This window comes from Typopeltis vanoorti, chromosome 17 (assembly GCF_054136105.1).
Source record: "Typopeltis vanoorti isolate ZY-2024b chromosome 17, IOZ_Tvanoo_1.0, whole genome shotgun sequence".
NCBI classification, from domain to species: Eukaryota; Metazoa; Arthropoda; class Arachnida; order Uropygi; family Thelyphonidae; genus Typopeltis; species Typopeltis vanoorti.
The window spans coordinates 33,556,577-33,576,741 of record NC_143565.1 but is presented as its reverse complement, the minus strand read 5'-3'; the positions used below and the strand labels follow the sequence as shown (position 1 = coordinate 33,576,741).

The 20,165-nt window shown below is 36.0% G+C and overlaps 1 protein-coding gene across 2 annotated transcripts in view; it reads right to left on the bottom strand.

The window, feature by feature from the left end:
- Positions 1-20,165, bottom strand: part of iPLA2-VIA (calcium-independent phospholipase A2 VIA) — a 369,611-nt gene that overhangs the window by 182,127 nt on the left and 167,319 nt on the right. For both annotated transcript variants that reach the window (XM_090407696.1, XM_090407695.1), the window contains exon 7: positions 11,842-12,024. In XM_090407696.1, the coding sequence (XP_090263822.1) occupies positions 11,842-12,024 (183 nt within the window). The remainder of the gene's footprint in view (positions 1-11,841; positions 12,025-20,165) is intronic.

Here is a 20,165-nt window from a genome sequence, read left to right as displayed (position 1 = left end):
AAGTTTCCTCCTGCCATTCTTCCTCCATACACAAATTCAACTGAATTTTAATAAATATGGTTGTATTAAACTTCTCAAGATTTGGGAAACTTTAATTCTTATTCGAGCCCAACACAGTTAAGGCTAGCCAACCAGTCCCGTAGAGTGCACACCTCCTAGGACTTTTAGACTTTTCAGTATAATCTTTTCCACTTACTGTTTTGTGCAAATCTGTGTGTGTGTTTTTGCAATTTTAATATTGTTTCCCTGGTGATGTCTCAGTAACTCAGATGAAATATAGGAAGGAGTGATTAAACATGTTGTTTTATCACTCCTATATTTCATGTATGTGCTGTATTTATTCCATTATACTTTAAAATGAGTTCAAACTAGCATGTAAGTTTAACAGTTGAAAGGTAAAAACTGGTCTGCGCATGGCCGGACTAAGACAATTTTGCACTCCAGGCAAACTCCTTCTTTGGCATCCCAAGGTTTTTTTTTTTTTTTTTTTTTTTTTAATATTTAATACTTCCTGATTGTAAGTAGGTATAGGTTTTCTCAAATGATTAATAATTTCATAACTTCAAGATTTCTACTTATCATTTCTATTCACTAACAAAAAAATAAAATAGTACATACAAAAAAAATTACTAAATCATTGGTTTAGTAATTATTAAAAATATTATGGATTTTGATTTTATCAATTATGATTTACATATATATTTTTCTTGATTTTAAATCTGTGAAAATCAATTTGCTGAAACTTCTCTCAGCTGTTGCTATTGTAATAGGAATTGTCAGCAGAATTCTCAATGCAACCCATTTATTTGGAATTATATTCTACAAATTATTTGCTTTTAAAAATTGCAAAGTTTCCAATGGCAAATTGATGTTTTCCAGAAGTAAACTGTTTAGAGATTTAATTTCTTCAAAGAGCTCATTCCCGTCAATGTCACTATCTTTTTCATGATGAAGAATTAAATGCAAATTCATACATTGTTTTTTTAATTCATTTAAATCGCCTATTTTAGTTATATTAAAAAGAAAACCCCAATTTCTCTCGTATTTTTATTTGTTCAAATCTTTCTTCAAGAGATGTTAATCATTTGTGTCCAAAATGATGTTGAATATCGTTATTCTAAACTTTGTTCTCTCATCAACAGTAACAAGAGTGTCTTCAGATTCATGACTAAATAATTTCTTCCTACGAATTATTATTTTTTCAGTAAATATTGGCTCCGTTCCTAAAAGCTTTGCTAATTCCTCAGCTTGAATCAACGCATTTTCAAATTCTAGTGTACGGTATTGTCTAATGAATTCCATACATTATTTTAATAAATTTATAACCGTTTTTAAATCCATACTTTTTGTTTGCATTAATTTGCTAATTATGTTAATCCGATGAAGTATGTCATACCACATTACTAACATAACTAAAAAAAGGAATAATCGCAAAGTTTTTCTGCTAGTGTTAAAGATTCAGATTTGGTGGCTGCATCGGTTGAATTTTCACTAAGTATTATCAGTACAATCTGATACCTAACTGACTTTATGCATTCAATACGACTCTCCCAACGAGTTTCACATACTGCTTTAACAGTGAAATTTGGTACATTATCAGTTAAAATTTTCCATCTAGCAACGGATGCTGAAAATAATGTATAAAGCCGTTGAATAACACCAAAAAATGAAACAGATTGTGGGCAAGACATTGTTGCATCTCCTATAACTAAATTTAAAGAATGGCAGCCACAAGGTATGTAAAATGCTCAGGGATTTACTTGCTGTAAACGAGCTTGAACACCTTTATTTTTCCCTCGCATATTGGACTCATTGCCATAGCCCTGTCATCCAATATCATTAATATTTAATTTTAAATCTAAAAGCAACTTAATGATCTTATCATATAATGATTCTCCTGTAAATTCATTGATTTCATAGAATGAAACAAAACGTTCTTGAATAACTAAAAACTCTGTTAAATCTATGAATCGTAAAGTAAAAGAAAGTTGTTCTTTATGACTAATATTTGGGGGTGCAATCTAAAATAATTGAAAAGTATTTTGCTTCTTTGGCACGCTTAACAATGTCATTGCAAACAGCTGAAGCCAAAAGAGAAATTAATTCATTTTGAATAGTTTCGCTGCAATATGTTGCATAGGTTTCCTTCGACAAAATGCGATATACATGTTTGTGCATAATGACATCATATTTACTCAATAATTCTATCAAACCCAAAAAGTTGCCATTATTTAGAGTATACAACCGATCTGATGAACCGTGGAAAGCCAAATTATGGGTTGATAAAAATAATATAATATCACACAGCCTTTTCAATACATTTTTCCAATGCTCTCGTTCTTTAACAATGACTGACTGCATTTCTTCATCTATTGTTTTACTTTTTTGAAATCTCGTATTTGTTTCAACCCAATTTGAAATAATTTTTTATATGTTTTAGTGAATTTTCATGACTCTTTAAGTAATCATTTATATGTTTCCACTTGCAATGACCAATTGATCCTAAGGCTGAAGTTACTTTATTAGAAAATAATAATTTGCAGCAAATACAAAATATTTTGTTGGCACTCATTGAATAAATAAGCGATTTTCATAAATATTTTTCACCAATTCGAGTTGATCTATAATGCACCGACGCTGAAAAACATCGATTTTCTGTGTCTATGGAATAAACAAAATCCGTGCTTTCATCTCTGGTACATTCCAATAAATCTGAAGATAAAATATAATCGCAAACTGCAGAGTTTAATGGGAAAGGCCATGTAGCAGGATCGTTATACTGAAAAGTATTTTCAGAAATGTTCTGCGGGTTTTCTTTGAAATTTGTCTCTTTTGAATTTGAAATTTGCAAATCATTAGTTTCATTTTTTTGATCTTTTTCATTTAGACTTATATCATCAGAGTTTAATTCTCTAGAATTTTCATCACGTGATGCATCTTCTTTTATTGAAATGTTAAAAGAAGTAGAGTCAGGTGAAGATGAATTTGTTGATTTTAGGAAGGTAGTTAAATATTTTGCACTTTTAGAAATATTTCTTTCTTTTTCTAATTTTCTTTTATGGTTTTCTGCTCCAGATAATTTTTTAGAAGACATTTTCAAGGGTTAGAAATTCCAAATTTCTATGATAAAAAAAAAAAAAATTGAATTAACAATAAAAGGGGATTAACAGTAAAAATAATAAAATGTAAAACTTACCACTAAATCACCAGTATTATTATAAATTTCAAGGACAGGCAAAATAAAACAAAAAGAAATACTTAATAATTTCAAAGCACATAACACATACAAAAACACAGAATGGACAAAAATGATCTTGTATAATTCTAATTTAATGAACTAACACCTAAAATTAGAATCAATATGGAGAAAGCCTTTGTTTGACAACTTTTCCGAGAGAGTTTTAAATTAGTTAATTGGTTTAGCCAATGCCAATGAGCCATTTGAGTTTGAAATTAGTTAATTGCTTTAGCCAATGCAAATGCGCCGTGTCATACCAATATTCAACCTTTTGCGCATGCTTCCACCTCGCTCACTGAATATTATGTACATTTTTGATTTGTTTACTAAACTTTTATAATTCGAGCTTCAATTAAAACAACTTTATAGTATAAATGGTATTTTTAATTTAATTTCTTTGTGATCCATCCTATCCTGAATAGTGATGATGACTGTTATAAAATGAAGTCCCTGCTATCTAGTGGTGGTTTATTTTACTGTCACCATTTATTGTTGCTATCAATGCATTCTTCACTCTCCCTATGGACTTTTAATAAGAAATAAGACCCTACTTTGCATTTTCAAAGTTGCATAGATATAAGGCTCTATTGCTGGTCTTAGTTTTGGTGCCCCGGGCAGCTGCTCGGTCAGCCTGCTACTTAATCCGGCACTGGGTCTATGTAGTGGGCCTATCATAACATATAGCAGTATATATGTCTGAAAGAGAGTGAGCTTTGCATTATTGAAATACTAAGACGATTGATGTGAAGTCATTAACCTCTATATAAAAGTAGCTTGAGTGCTGGAAACAAAGCTCAAACTACTCGACGACCAGTGCCAAATCGCAAGTGCACCCTTGCCCACTAACAAACTCAGCGACCTAATTGCATCAATGGTACACAAATCTATTGAGGCCAAAAACAAGAGACCCAATGCCATTATTCTGAACTTTCTGACAGAAAATGGTAACTCATTAAAAGAAGACATCAGAAAATTATCAGGAGAATGGAACTTTGATCCCAGAAACATCATCAAATGCCACTGTTTCAGACCCATTAGCAAAAGAAAAGAAGGAACAAACTTTCCATCTCTCCTGAAAGTGACCTGTGACATATTGATAAGCACATCCAAATTAATAGTGGCAATAAATAACAAGTTAAAGATCATAGACTACAAAAAAATCAAACTAGTATAAAAATCAAGTGACACCACTAGTAGCCACCAAGGAGACCAGTATACTGCATAGGAAACGTGCAAGAACCTTGAGGTCAAATACATGCCTCAAAGAACCTTGCATATCCACTTCAACATCCATGGCCTCAACTCCAACCTTCATAGTGTCCACTACCATCTGCAGTCCACCAAACCCTATTTACTCTTTTTAGCAGAAACTCAAATCTCACCTCTCCCCAGCACTAACCATCTCAATCTTCCAAACTACACAAGTTTAACTCCTTTCGACCCTTAGGTCAAAAGGAGTTAAACAGCGTGTAGTTTAGAATCATCACCCTAGGAGATTTTAATGTCCATAACACCAGCTGGCATTCCTCCTCCAGTTGTACAGATCTTGCAGACAGAGTTGCCCAAACATTTGCCATCACTAACAACCTTACAGAAATTATTTACATGCCAAACTAGAAAACCAGATAATCCGAACCACTTCCCAAATACCCTAGATCTCTTCCTTACCAATGATCCTTCCAAATATGCAATTATAATTCTGACCACAATCTAGTGCTCATCTCCTCCCCATGCAACAATGCTTACACAGTCACTACCACACAAGAGTAGTTTGGCATTATAACAGTTCCAAGTGGGACAGCCTCTGAGACTACTATGCTTCATTTCCATGGTTGGACTATTGTTTACGATCTTCCAATCCAAACATGTGCACTGCACATATTACCATAGTAATCCTCACTGGCATGGAAACATACACTTTCCAAACTTCTCTAAATTGCCGTCCCCTATCTAAATCCAGGTTCTCCAAAAGATGTGCCAAGACTGTACAAGACCGCAACTGGCTCAAATCAAGAACTCCATCCACCTTCCATGCTTATACTAAAGCCCGAAATAGATGGCAAAAAAACTATCAATGCTTCCAAAACAGATCTGAACAGCAAAAGTAGGAAACATGTAGCTTACCAAATAGCAGCCATGCTTTTGGTCTCTTGCCAAAGCAATTGGTCCAACACTATTCCCACCCCTATCATACCAGATGGCTCTATTGCATCATCACCCACAAAAAAAAGCTAATCTCCTGGCTTCACACTTTGCCTCCAATGCACACATAACTGACAATGGCAAATGCCCCCAGTCATTCCAATTGCCCAACATACATTTTGTCTAAATTAGACACAAAAAAAGTTTCCTGGCCCTGATGGCCTGTGCACCAGAACTGACTCCTATCCTATGCTGCTTATACAGGGTGTTCGGGATAAATTTGACATATTTATAATTAATTATATTTTTCCGTAAGTTACATGTATTAACACACACTTCTCTTCATTTAAAAGTTTGGACCCTTCTTCATTCATATACAAGATGTCAGAAAGGATGGATAGCTGGAACCCACCTGAATCATGGAAGAGAATAACTTGTATCATGATGATTCGTGCCCGCCATCAAAATAAGGATATTACAACTGCTGCCCAATGCTCCCTGAATACAGTAAAAACAATCAGGCATGAACTAGAGACTTGCAATGGTGACTACGAGGATGTAGCAAGAAGAAAGATCCCTAGCAGATGATCTGATTGCGTTCGTACAGCAGAATTCCTCGCAAATCTGCAGGAACAGGTGTTGAAGAACCCTGGCATTGGAATTCGGGCTTTGTTCGTGGAGTTGCTAACTGTAGTCAAGCCCTGGATAACAAGGGTAGCCAATGGTAGGCCGTATGTATGGCAGCAGGATTCGGCCCCTTGCCACACCTCTGGGAAAAGTCAAAAATAGTTGTCTGAAAATTTCTACGACTTCACCAGTCCAAATGTTTGGCCTCCAAACTCCCCAGACCTTAACCCCATGGATTATTTTGTATGGGGCGCAGTTGAAAAAGACACCAATCGCACTTCCAGTAATACAAAAGCCCAGTTAATGGATAAAATTAAAACAGTTTTTGCGGCCCTTCCCAGGGAGACTGTAGCATCAGCTTGTTCGAGGTTCCGAAGCAGAATTGAAGCTATGATCGATGCTAATGGTGGTTATTTTGAGTAAATCTTGTTGATAGTATTGTAATTAACTCTGCCTGTAATGTTTTTTTGTCAATTCATTAAATTTAATACATACAAAGAAGATTTTCTTTTTCCTTACGAAACTGTCAAATTTATCCCGAACACCCTGTACGTACTCTCACTCCACTGGTATATATTCCAAAGCCTGGAAACTGGCCTATATTCAACCCATTCCTAAGAAGCTATTAAGGGCAAAAAATCACTGCCATCTAACTACCATCCTATCTCACTCACTCACCTCAGTCCTATCTAAAGTGATAGAGAAAACCATCAATTCTCAACTCTTACACTATCTTGAAGGCACCCACCTAATAAGCAACCACCAGAATGAATTCTGTTGCTGCCGATCAACAGCAGATCTACTCTCATTTATCACCCATCTCTGGACAAATGCCATGGGGAAATTTGGAGAATCTCAAGTGGTTGCACTTGATATCTCTAAAGCTTTTGACTGGATCTGGCACAAAGGCTTACTAAGCAAACAGCTATCATTTGGACTGTGTCATGACTTCTGCAGTTGGAATGCCAGCTTTCCATCTGGATGCACACTATGTGTGATGGTAAATAGTTCCTTATCCTCTCATCATTCAACTAATGCCAGGATTCTGTTCTCTCACCAACCCTCTTCCTTCTGTATATCAATGATCTACTTCAGTTTATCTCCAACCCAATACACAGTTTTGCAGATGACAGCACATTGCACTCCTCCCTTTCATTTGACAAACCTTACTCTATACAACTCACTTCAGCCTACAGAACATCAATCACTACTGCCCTCAATTCTGACCTCCAAGCCATCCTCCAAGGACTCAGATAACCTCGTCAACTTCAATGCTAGTAAAACCCAGTTCTGTCTTATTTCTCAAAAAAAGAACAATTTTCCCCCAGTTTTATTTTTGATAACACTGAAATTTCCAGACGAGATGAGATTTCTCTTCTTGGAATTACCCTGACATCAGGCCTCTCCTGGAATACACACATTACAACTATTGCATCCTCAGCTTCCAAAAGACTAGGATTTCTCTTTTTTTCTGTTTTTGTTCAAGGGCGTGAACAGCTATTTCCGTTTTTCCTGTGCTTTGTATACGATTGTATAGGAAAAACGGAAATAGCTGTTCACGCCCTTGAACAAAAACACACCCCGCAGATAGACAAGGCCATCATAACAGACAGACAAGACAATGAAACAATGCTCAGAATATCGGAAACAATAGCTATAAAGTGTGACGCGAACTCGATCAACGTACACAGGCCCTACATACTCTCCGAGGTTTGGAAGCTTCACAACATTAAATTGAGGTCACAATCCCGACCAATAGGAGACAACACAAACACCTCTGAAGCACCCACCCGACCTGACATAGCTTCCACTTTCCCAATATGTTCCGATGATGACCACGAATAGTCGAAACGGTCCACACCCCGTCAACCACCTTTCCCCTTCCCCCTCCCTATTTTAAAAAATTAACCCTTTCACTTTTTTCCCCACCCTATATAAAAGTATATGTTTCTACATATTACGAAAAAAACCCGGGTTTTTCTAACTTATTCTACCAAACTGCCTACCCCCCACACACACTCTGCAGTTCTCGACATCGCAGACAGAGGAAAAGCCACAACACCCAGAAAAAGGTATGTGCAATTTCTATTCCTTAAGCTACATATACTTTTTAGTACATCTACACTCATAATGCCCTAAGAACCCATGAGTAAATAGCCAATGACATTTATACAGGGGTACTCCTAAACTGAAGCAGGCGATATAGCTGTATTATAATAGTTTATAATGAGGAGTAACATGGGAGTTTTCCCAGAAATAATATACATAATTTTCTTGTGTCTTATAACCATACAACCCCTAACATTGGCTCTCTACTCATAATTCCCCCACCAACCCCCAACCCCCCCACCCTCGATCACAAACACCATTAAAATTAGCCTTCACCTAACGCACATACCAACATAAGCTTATGTCATGGTCGCACGTCACATGTTCAATGAATGCATAAACTTTACAAAAAGTACATACCAAAAAACCATCCTAACATACACCGCTCAAAAAATACACATAACTTTCCTCAAAAAATACACATAACTTTCCTCAAAAAATGCCTCGATCACAACATCACACCAAAATTCGCGACGGTACGCGGCAACAGCACAATTCACGGAAACAAACAAATCTGCTACCGAGCATCCCGTGCCCTCATAAAACAAGCCATAAACAACATTTAAAAAGAAACAACAAGCATATTCATACATTCACAAAACAAAAAACAGATTGAAAAAGCTACTAACCACTAACGAATGGGCAGTTTTTTGGGATAATACCCAATCGCACATCAACGACTACACGCTATTATTAGAAGATCGACACGCAAAGAAATGGTACACACTAACAAACACCCAATACAACAATCGCGCTGCTTCCAACCCTTCGGATATTTCCGCCTTAGAACACACAAAAAACAATTCCATTATCAATCTATCACACTACAATCTCACGCCCGACGAAATCACCATCCTGAACAAAGGATTAAACTTTGGTGTTTCCCCAAAATACATACAAAACAGAGACATCATTACCGAAATGCAAGCGAAATTAGAGTATGACCCTAACAAAGAAACTATATTCCACAAAATTAACAACATCATAAACAGTAAAATAATAATTAAACCCAACATCACCCCCAACCTACAAGAAGCCCTTCTATCCCTAAAGAAGAACCCGAACATTATTATCAATAAAGCGGACAAAGGGGACACCGTAGTCATCACAAACCAAGCCGATTACCACAACAAGATAACAGCCATCTTAACCGACCCACACACCTACCGAAAAATACAAATTGACCCCACCTCCGACCTCATAAAACAAATCAACGATACCCTACACATCCTAAAAAATGAAAATAAAATTGACAAAACCACACTGAAAAACACAATCCCCCGCACCACACGCACCCCTTGTATGTTCGGACAAATAAAAACCCACAAAGACGGGTACCCGATGAGACCAATAGTCTCCTACAAAAATACCACCACAGCCCCTTTATCAAAATTCGTAGCGAAACTCCTCAAACCACTAACCACAACGTCAAACTTCATGATAAAAAACACGGACGACCTTTTCAATAAAATAAAAGACCTAACCCTATCCCAAAAAGATATCCTCACTTCTTTAGATGCGGCCTCTTTATACACTAACGTGGACGTCCCCAGAACTTTAGACATCGTACACACACTACTCACAGAAGACCACACCCTACACTCTCGTACTAAACTAACGCCCATTGACATTATTAACTTAATAAAACTAGTAATCTCGGCAAACTTCTTCAAGTTCAACAACAACATGTACATACAAATCTTCGGACTCCCCATGGGCCAAAACATCAGTGGACAACTAGCGGAATTATTCCTGGCACATATAGAATCACTTCTACTCCACCCTTCCCTTCCCCCCGGCATCACCTTCTATGGCAGATACGTGGACGATATTCTGTGCATTGGTAATCCCACACACATCACCACCTTAAAAACATCCCTAAACAGCTACAGCAACAGGTTAAAATTCACCACAGAAACCGAACAGAACAAATCCATCAACTTCTTAAACTTGACATTAACCAGAACACACAACAAAATAGCCACGAAAATATACCACAAACTCTCACACATCGGAAACTACCTCCATTTTCACTCATACCATTCGTATTCTGTTAAAAAATCCGTCATCTTATCACAATTCATAAATGCTCACAAATTTTCAACCAATCAAAATAGTCTAAACGCTGAAATAAAAAAACTAACACAGATCTTCTTAAATCGTAACTATCCTACACAACTGATTAACTACGCAAACAAGACGGCAAAAAACCGCCAAAACAACCCAAGTACCAAAACGAACTTCCCTACACAAAAAATTATCAAACTACCATACACCCAAAACACACACAAAGCCTATAAATACATCTTCAAACATACTGACTACAAACTGGTATTCACCACAAGCCAAAAACTGGCTAACCTCCTAAAATCCACCAAACCTCACACACAAAAAGATATATTTGAACAGCACAATGTAGTCTATAAATTTCCCTGCCAAAAAGACTGTGACATCACCTACACAGGTTCCACCATCAGGTCTTTATGGGCAAGACTACAAGAACACTTCCGTGACTGTAACATCCCTATTCCAGAACATTTAAACACTAAAAAACGCAACATTAAAAAGAAAAATCGTATACAAAGCACAGGAAAAACGGAAATAGCTGTTCACGCCCTTGAACAAAAACACACCCCGCAGATAGACAAGGCCATCATAATAGACAGACAAGACAATGAAACAATGCTCAGAATATCGGAAACAATAGCTATAAAGTGTGACGCGAACTCGATCAACGTACACAGGCCCTACATAATCTCCGAGGTTTGGAAGCTTCACAACATTAAATTGAGGTCACAATCCCGACCAATAGGAGACAACACAAACACCTCTGAAGCACCCACCCGACCTGACATAGCTTCCACTTTCCCAATATGTTCCGATGATGACCACGAATAGTCGAAACGGTCCACACCCCGTCAACCACCTTTCCCCTTCCCCCTCCCTATTTTAAAAAATTAACCCTTTCACTTTTTTCCCCACCCTATATAAAAGTATATGTTTCTACATATTACGAAAAAAACCCGGGTTTTTCTAACTTATTCTACCAAACTGCCTACCCCCCACACACACACTCTGCAGTTCTCGACATCGCAGACAGAGGAAAAGCCACAACACCCAGAAAAAGGTATGTGCAATTTCTATTCCTTAAGCTACATATACTTTTTAGTACATCTACACTCATAATGCCCTAAGAACCCATGAGTAAATAGCCAATGACATTTATACAGGGGTACTCCTAAACTGAAGCAGGCGATATAGCTGTATTATAATAGTTTATAATGAGGAGTAACATGGGAGTTTTCCCAGAAATAATATACATAATTGCTTATTTTTTTTTTAAATATTGACTCCAAACACAAGAGGTCCCAAAGCCTATAAACAAACAGTGCCATGTGTGGGCAAGTGGTAAGGAGAAAGAAGGACTCAATCAAGAAGTGTTTTGAAAAGATAAGACTGTATTCATTGGGAAAAGCATAACGGAGGATGGCTAATCCAAAGAACAGACGTAGGTTGAATAGAGGAAGAAAATGAAAAGTTGGATCAATATATAGGGAGATGAACTGTGTGTGTGTATAGGAATATAGACTGGTGCTGAGCAAACATTTTACATAATAGACTATTTTCACAATTAGTATTTGATATATTCACTGGCTAAAAACCACAGATGTTTGCCAAATCTTGTAACAAATAAAAACATTAAACCATTCTATAAAGAAACTTACTTTGACAGCTAAATGAAGAGGAGTATGATCATCAGCTCCTGGCACATTAACACAGGCTCCATAGCTCAACAAGGTAATAACACAGGAAATTCGCTTATGAGAAACCATCAGATGAAGAGCTGTATCTCCTTGAAAATTCTTTGCATCAATGTGACATCCCAAATCAATAAGTGATTCTAACACCTAAAATGAATAATTTTTCATTTTCTGTGTGAAACAAAAATTTTTGATCTTTTATTTAATTATAAAATTTATTTAATTATAAATATAATTATTTAATTATATATATACTATATTATATATAGAATATATGATATACATTGTTATTATTGATAGTGATGTTTTCTCCCTGGTGAACGACACCTGAGTGTACAGAGGATTTGAAATTGGAAGTGATCACTATTTAGTCTTGAGCAGGATAAAATTGAATTTCATACTGAAAAGAATGACATATAAGAAAGTTTTAAAGCGAATAAAAGTTGAGCAGCTCTCAGATGTGAGCTGTACTCTAAAATACACGAAGATTATTGAAGAAAAAAATGAAAGAGTTTGAGAACAAGAACCAAACCTTGGAGATTTGGTAGCAAACCTTGAAGAAAACACTGATTGATTCAGCCAGAGAGGCATGTGGTGAGGTTGTCTGCAAGGATAGAAAAATCAAAACTCCATGGTGGACACAGGAAGTTAAAGAGGCAGTGAAGGAAAAGAAGAAAGCATATCAAAAGTTCCTGGCAAATAAGTCAGCTTGTGTTCTTAGAGAATGCAGAAACAAATGTAAGAAAGCTAAACACTGTGTAAAACTAGCTAAATAAAAGTCATGGGAAGACTTTGACAAGAACATAGAAAATAAATATCAAGAAGGCAGTAAGATATTCTGGAGGTTGTTGAAGAAGCTTAGAAATGGAAGAAAGAGTGCTGTAAAAGGAGTTAGAGATGATATAGGTGACATGAAAATGGGAGAAAAAGATACCCTTGAAGTATGGAGTAATTACTTTGAAAAACTGCTAAATGAAACAAGCAGTGATGACAGCACAGTGGTAAAAAACACTGACCAGGCATGCAGTCAGGAATACATATCCATACTTGAAGTAGAAAAAGCCATCAAAAGCCTGAAATATGTAAAGGCAGCAGGAGTAGATGATATTCGACCAGAAATGCTGAAGTATGGTGGAATAAGAATCTTACGGTGGCTGCACTGCATAGTTCAGAAAGCCTGGACAGAGGGACGAATTCCCGATGATTGGAGTAGAGCTCTCATAGTACCCATATATAAAAAAGGGAAATAAAACTGAATGTGAGAATTACAGAGGTATTTCCCTACTGAGTGTTCCTGGCAAGATCTATGCAAGTATACTTGAGAAACGGTTGAGAAGAATTGTGGAAGAAAAGCTTGGTGAAGAACAAGCTGGATTCAGGCCAAATAGAGGCTGTCAGGATCGAATCTTCACTTTACGACAAATAGTCGAAAAAGCATGGGAATATAACAGAAATCTGTATTTAAGTTTTGTCGATTTGGAAAAGGCATATGACAAGGTGCCAAGAGAGAAGCTATTCAATATGCTACAGTTATATGGTGTCAATGGGGCATTAAATCAAGCAATAGTTAGTCTTTATTTTTATATGGAATAAGAATTAGAATAAGAATTAGAATAAGAATTATTCCATAGGAATAAGAATTCATATGGAATAAGAGAGAAATTAGTCGGAATACTAAATTAGCTGTATACAAGACTGTGTTCAAATCAGTTTTAACCTATGGATCTGAGAGCTGGGTCAGAAGTAAAACACTTGACCAAAGACTAGAGGCCGCAGATATGAGAGTCCTGAGAAAGATTATAGGCGTGAACAGATGGCATCAATGGCAATATCATATTAAAAACGAGGATATTAGTAAAGAACTTGACATTGTCAGCATCCAGGAATGCGTTAGCAGAGCTAATCTCAGGTGGTATGGTCACTTAAACAGAATGGGCGAGGAAAGATTAGCAAAACAAGTGTTCTCTGCCAGGTTGGCAGAAAAACGACCCAGAGGAAGACCAAGATATAGGTGGATTGATACGGTACAAAGTGCCTTAGACGATAGAAATATAAGATCTGATAATATTGGTATCTTGACAAGTAACAGACTGATTTGGAGGAAAATTGTAGATAGGAAGTTAGTAATGGTGTAAATTTTTCATGTAGTACTATCATATCCTGTACACCCCTTGAGGGTACATATGAGGAATTTGATGATGATGATGATATATTTTGATAATGGCTATGTTAAGAAAATGTGAAAAGAATGAAAATGACAGATGAGATATACAGTAAAACCCTGTTTTACACTTTTCAGGGGACTGATGGAAAAAAGTGTAAATAGCAGGAAACAAAAAAAATTTTAAAAAAGGCTAAAAGATGACTTACTGCTAGTATATGTGAGTCTACATACTCGATTACAAAATTTAATAACAGAGAATAAATGAATTTACAATTACTTACATTTATCTATTTAAAAAAATCTTTAATTGTTGATTGTTTTTGCTTTTTTTTTTTTTTTTGACATAGCACCAGATTGCTTTGCTTTGAGTTCAGTGCTTGACCTGTTTTTTACTATCGTGTTCAAAGAGTGGACATGGAAAGTCAAAGATCTTTTGCTAAATGCACACATGTTCCGGCATGCCAATCTACATGTCGCAGAATTGCCATCTTTTGTTCTACCGAAATAACATTTTTTCTCCATGTTACTAACATGGATAATCTGCCATCGCAACTTGAAAGCAACTTTCACATGCTGAATTATGTAGCAGAAATTCTGCAATATCAATTCGTACTGTGATTGAAAAATCAGGGTATCGCTCATCACTACATTACTGCTGCAAGTGTGCAAGTCACCGTGATGGCGGAAACGAAACTACAGCCGAAAGCATCGCCATCTGGGAATAAAAATGCTCAGATTTCTGTAGAAATCAATTCAAAAATCAGTATTGTCACCCGTGGAAAAAACACTCACATCAAGTTGTTAATGGCAGGAAAACAATATATCGTAAGAATAAGCCTTAAGACGGAACCAATGGAAAATTAAGTAAATGGCAGGAAAACATAAATTGTGGGAATGTAAAAACGGGGTTTTTCTGTATATATATATTTTTTGCTTATTAAAGTTTGCAGAAGGAAAGCCTAGTAGTCCAAAATATTAAGACAGAATTAATTTCAGATAAATTATGGAGACTACAACCGTGTTAAAAATAATTACTTTAATTGTTTTTGTTTTTTTTTCACTAGAGTTCAGGCCATGTTAAACTTGACAACTGTCATGTTAAACTAGGACACCATTTTTGCTGTAATAAAACTATCTATGTGAAATCATTACCTTGCTGTTTATAACATCATCAGAGAATAATTTCACATAATTTTATTACAGCAAAAGTGTTGTCCTAGTTTAACATGACAGTTGTTATATTAGAGTTAAGAACCTGGATTACGTACAGTTGTATATATAATTAACTCTTAGACAGAAAGGTTATATGAGTAAAATATGTGCCTTTCTTATTTTCTGGGATTTTTAGACCATCATTACTGTTAAGATTAGGACGGTTGATAAGAATTTCACAGGCCACCTTAAATTTATGTTCATACATCAAAGGTAACAACATCACACCACATTTTGGTGTGATGTTGTTAGATCCTGAATGAAGAACTTGGAAAAGGAAACTATTCATTCAGGATTTAACAAGTTTAATATAAAATATTAAGGAGAAACTTGCACTCCAGCAGAAACTAAAAGAAATTAATAAGTGTGTGTAAGAATATATGTTCCTTTTATGTAAATTATTATGATTCAATGTTGTCTGTTCAATGTTAAGTAGAGAATTTGTGTGTAAATATTACTTTCATTAAGACAATTTTGTATACAGTAAGTCACTGAGTTAGTTATAAACAGTAGTGCAAAGGTCGCGTGCGAGCCATGCAGATTGAGCGTAGGGCCCAAGGCAATGGCATACGCTAAAGGTAACTGTAGTTCGCTTTCCAGGAAAAGAGTACTCCTATAGCAGAAGGTGAATATGGGATCAACCTGGGGGCAACATCGAGAGGTGCCATGTGAAAAAACACAAGGAAAAAGAGGGCGCAGGAAGTAGGAATAAAAGGCGATGCATGCCAGTTTTCAAGGCTTTTTACTCCTGGGATTCTGGTCATTTTGGTTTGAGACAGATGTGAGACAGGGCAGCGATGTTGAACAGTGAGCCTATTCCTAAAGATGTTTGATAGATTTCAGACGGAGCCGAGCGTGAGATGTTGGCATCAGCAGTTACGAGCCTTTGCTAAATATCCCATCGGAAAGGAATAGAAACTTTAGAAACGACAGCAGATACAAGTATGTCTGGCACCCAATCAAGGACAATGCAGAAACAACGCCAGGCGCGAAGCATAGCCTATTCAGACGGCAACTAGGCTCTACATGTGGACGAGATGGAAGTACCGAATCATGCTTAACAAAAAGGTAGACAGATCTGACAGACCTGATTTCCGGCATAGAGTTGGTAAAGTACAGAAATTTTGTTATATGTTATTCTGTTGCATTAGAGGAAAGAAAGTAATTGTGTAATGATTGAATTTGGACAGTTTACTAGAGAACTCCAAGTGATTATTCTAATTTGTAATAGCTGGTGTCAATCAGACAAATTGTCTTGGAACGAATATATATGAGTGAGATAGAATTCAATATATGAGAAAAGTGTAGCAGATAGAATCTGATTGGAATTTCTTTGACGTTAAATTCAAGTATATTAATGTATAATTTATGGAAGAAAATTATTGCTTATATAGTACTGTGCTTATTTCCTTTGTCTAGTATTGTTTAGTATGACTTTAGAATTAACTTAGTATGAATTGATTTTGCTTAGTATGAATTGATTATACATGACCTTGAGTCCATTGAGTGTGTGATATATTATAGTTGTATGTGTATTAAGATCCAAATAAACATGTTTTGTTTTTATACCTGAGTTTTGCCTGAATATGAGAATCAAACTACCACTCATAAAATCAGAACCTAAGCGGGAGGGAATTGAAAGTTTATAGAGTTAGAGGTCATGACTGCTAGTTGAAATCTACTTGGCCGTAGTAAAGAGTTTTGTTAATAAGCATATGCATGAAATTCTGGGAATGTCTCTCTGAATAAGAGTGCCTTCTATTATAGGATATTGGCTTAAAAATATAAATTTGTCAATATTTGAAAAGGAGACAAGCTCCAAAATAGATAATTCTTAGGTTTGATTGTAGAATAGAAAAATGGTGATAAAAGGAGTAATAAAAGTAAAATATAGGAGAAAGTAACAACATAACAATATAAACAATAGGTGCCTTTCGAGTCAATTCTATAGAGTATTCAGGGCATGATCAGAAAGGCCATATTTATCATAGTTATTAAAGTTAATGTGGCATTTATGTTTGGATAGGAATTGTGCATTCTGTTTCATCTATAGAGGGCAAATTATAGGTGCAATGAATACAGTATACTCCAGGGTGAGCAAGAGAAGGAAGTGGATCCTTGGATGAGTTGAGTAAGTTCTTTAATTTTACAGGAGGGTTAAAGGTGGCATTAAGGTTATATTTCTGTAGTATTCTGTTTATTTAACTAATATACCTTTACTATTTATTATTTCGTGACACCTCCAAGGAGAACACCTACACTACAACTCTATATATATCTCCACCACTATATCAAACCTCTACTACCATCATCATCTACTGCCCATCACCACCACTAGTATTTTTTGTCCATAAATTGCATATGTTCTGAAGGGCTGATTTGTTTATATGGGAATGGTTATAGTTTTATTGTAATCTAGTTAATTTTTGTTTTAAAATAAAGTATTGTGAAGAATTTTGTTGATAGTGTTTTGGCTATAGCTATTTTTCAGGAAGATATTGCTGATAACTTTTAATTCATCTCTAAGAGCTTGTTAATTGGAGCAAATCTTCAAAGCTTTGTTTTTTAGTGTGTTAATGACACCCAGTTTTTGTGTTGGGTGGTGGCAGGAATTTATGTGTACATATTGGCCAGTACGTGTAGGCTTCCGGCAAACAGTGAAGGAAAGACTGCCAGAAATAAGACGTGTGACATGTGCATCTAGAAAAGGAAGTGTGTTCTGACTTTCAATTTTAATTGTGAATTGTATGCATTTCTGTTGTTTGTTTAGCTGGCTGAGGAAAGTGTCTAATGTCTGGAGGCCATGGGACCAGATAGTGAAAACATCGTCAATGTATCTAAGTCAGACTTTGGTTATTGGAGTAGAGGAATCTAGAGCACATTGCTCAAAAGCTTCCATATAAAAGTTAACAATTTGGGATAGATAATGGTACGCCCACTTCTGTGACTTCTTTTTGTGGGTAGAAAGTGTTATGCCACACAAAATAGCCAGAACGTATTACATGTGCAAAGAGCACTGTTATATCAGGAGGCAATTTGTCCTGTAAAAGAACTGTGTCATTGATTGGGATATCAATGACAATGAAGAGGGCAGAGACATCAAAACTGACTAATAAATCACTTTTTTCCAGTGTGATGCCTTTAATTTCATTTACAAAGTGTTGCATGTTTCTAATAATTACAGACAGACTGATGAATGAATGATCTAGTTTGCATCACCTATAACCTAGCAAACTAAAAGCAATATGAATTTGTTGATTCAGAGGTAATGTGAAGCAATAAATTCCCATTAACAGCCATGAAGCTGGCTTACGAATCAAATCTGGAAAAAATAAATAAATAAGATATAACAAGCTCAATAAGATATAAGATATTTATTTATTATAAGTAAGATTTATAAGAATAAATAAAAAAGATATAAGACCTAACACAGAGTCAGGGAAACTGAATTCAGATGGGATGAATCATGGGAATCTGTGTGTAGGAGCAACAGTGTTAGGTAACTGTTAATGATGGGAATGGTTATTATTATGGAAATGATTATGAATAGAGAACGATTCTGTGTTCATCCAGTTTGGATCTATCAAGCATGTATAATGATGTCTACATAAGTAAGGGACTAAATGAGAACATAGATCTGCAAGTTGTCAAATTATGTCATGCAGATCAAAAACAAGTGTATTCAAAATGGCATGGAGGTAATTTATTATATCTGTTCATGAATACTAGGAGTATCAGAAGTAAAGGAATAAAGTTTCTTGCCTTGTTCATATACTGGGAACTCATGTTCTAGGCATTGGTGAGACCTGGCTATCAGAAGCAGATGTACTAACTGGTATCGAGCACAAAGAGTATAGATTTTTAGAAAGGATATACAGGATAGGAGAGGAGGGGGGGGGCATACTGCTAATGATATCAAATGTCTTGAATCCAGTCAAAGTTGAGACCAATGACTGAAATACTAGTAGCAATTTTTCCTGTGGCAGTGAGTTTGAAGTCATCTGATGTGAGGTAGAGCCTAACAAGGAATAAATAAACAAGTGGGGTGTTACAGACCTGGTGCATCAGTTCCTAGTGATGAAGAAATGCATCAACAAATAAATATGATGGGTGCAAAAAAAAGTAATCATAATGGAGGACTTTAATTATCCAAACATTGATTGGGTAGCTATGAAATCGCATGACAAGAATGAAATTGAATTTATTGAGCTGTTGTGAGACAACTTCCTCAAGCAGAATGTGACAGAAGGAACTCAAGGTCAAAGAGTTTAGATCCAATTCTAGTATCGAGGGGGGGGGGTTCAGTTAAAGACATAACTATTCTGCCTCTGGTTGATAACAGTGATCATGCAGTACACACTTGGGAAGTGGATAAGTTTATGAATGATCCATTCTGAAAAGGTTAAATGCTGAACTACAAAGCAGGAAATTATGACCACCTAAGGGAGTATGCTGGGTTCTGTACCATGGTATCAGTTGGATGGAAAGGATATCGACAGTGCATGGGAAGTGTTAAAAAATGCCTAAATGATGAGATATCAGAAGGTCTCTAGAGTTCAAAGAACAAATAGAGCAGGAGTGAAATGGATGTGTAATCTAATTAACCTTTTAACTGCTGAATTTATATTATACTGACATTGTCCCATGTGCTGAATTAATTTTGCAAAAAATTTATAAACAAAATCAATTAAAATTCTTACTGAAGTAAGAAGTCTGGACAGTATCATACATTCTTGATATACGCTTGTCCAAAAAAAGTCCAAAAAACTGTCCGGGCAAAAAAGAAGTTCTACGTAACATGGCTTAGAGTCAGGTCACCTGAGATGCGTTTGCAGTATGCTGAGGCAGTAAAGACAACAAAGCAGAAGGCTTGGGAAATTTGGAGAAAGATTAGACTCATTCTATGCAAACA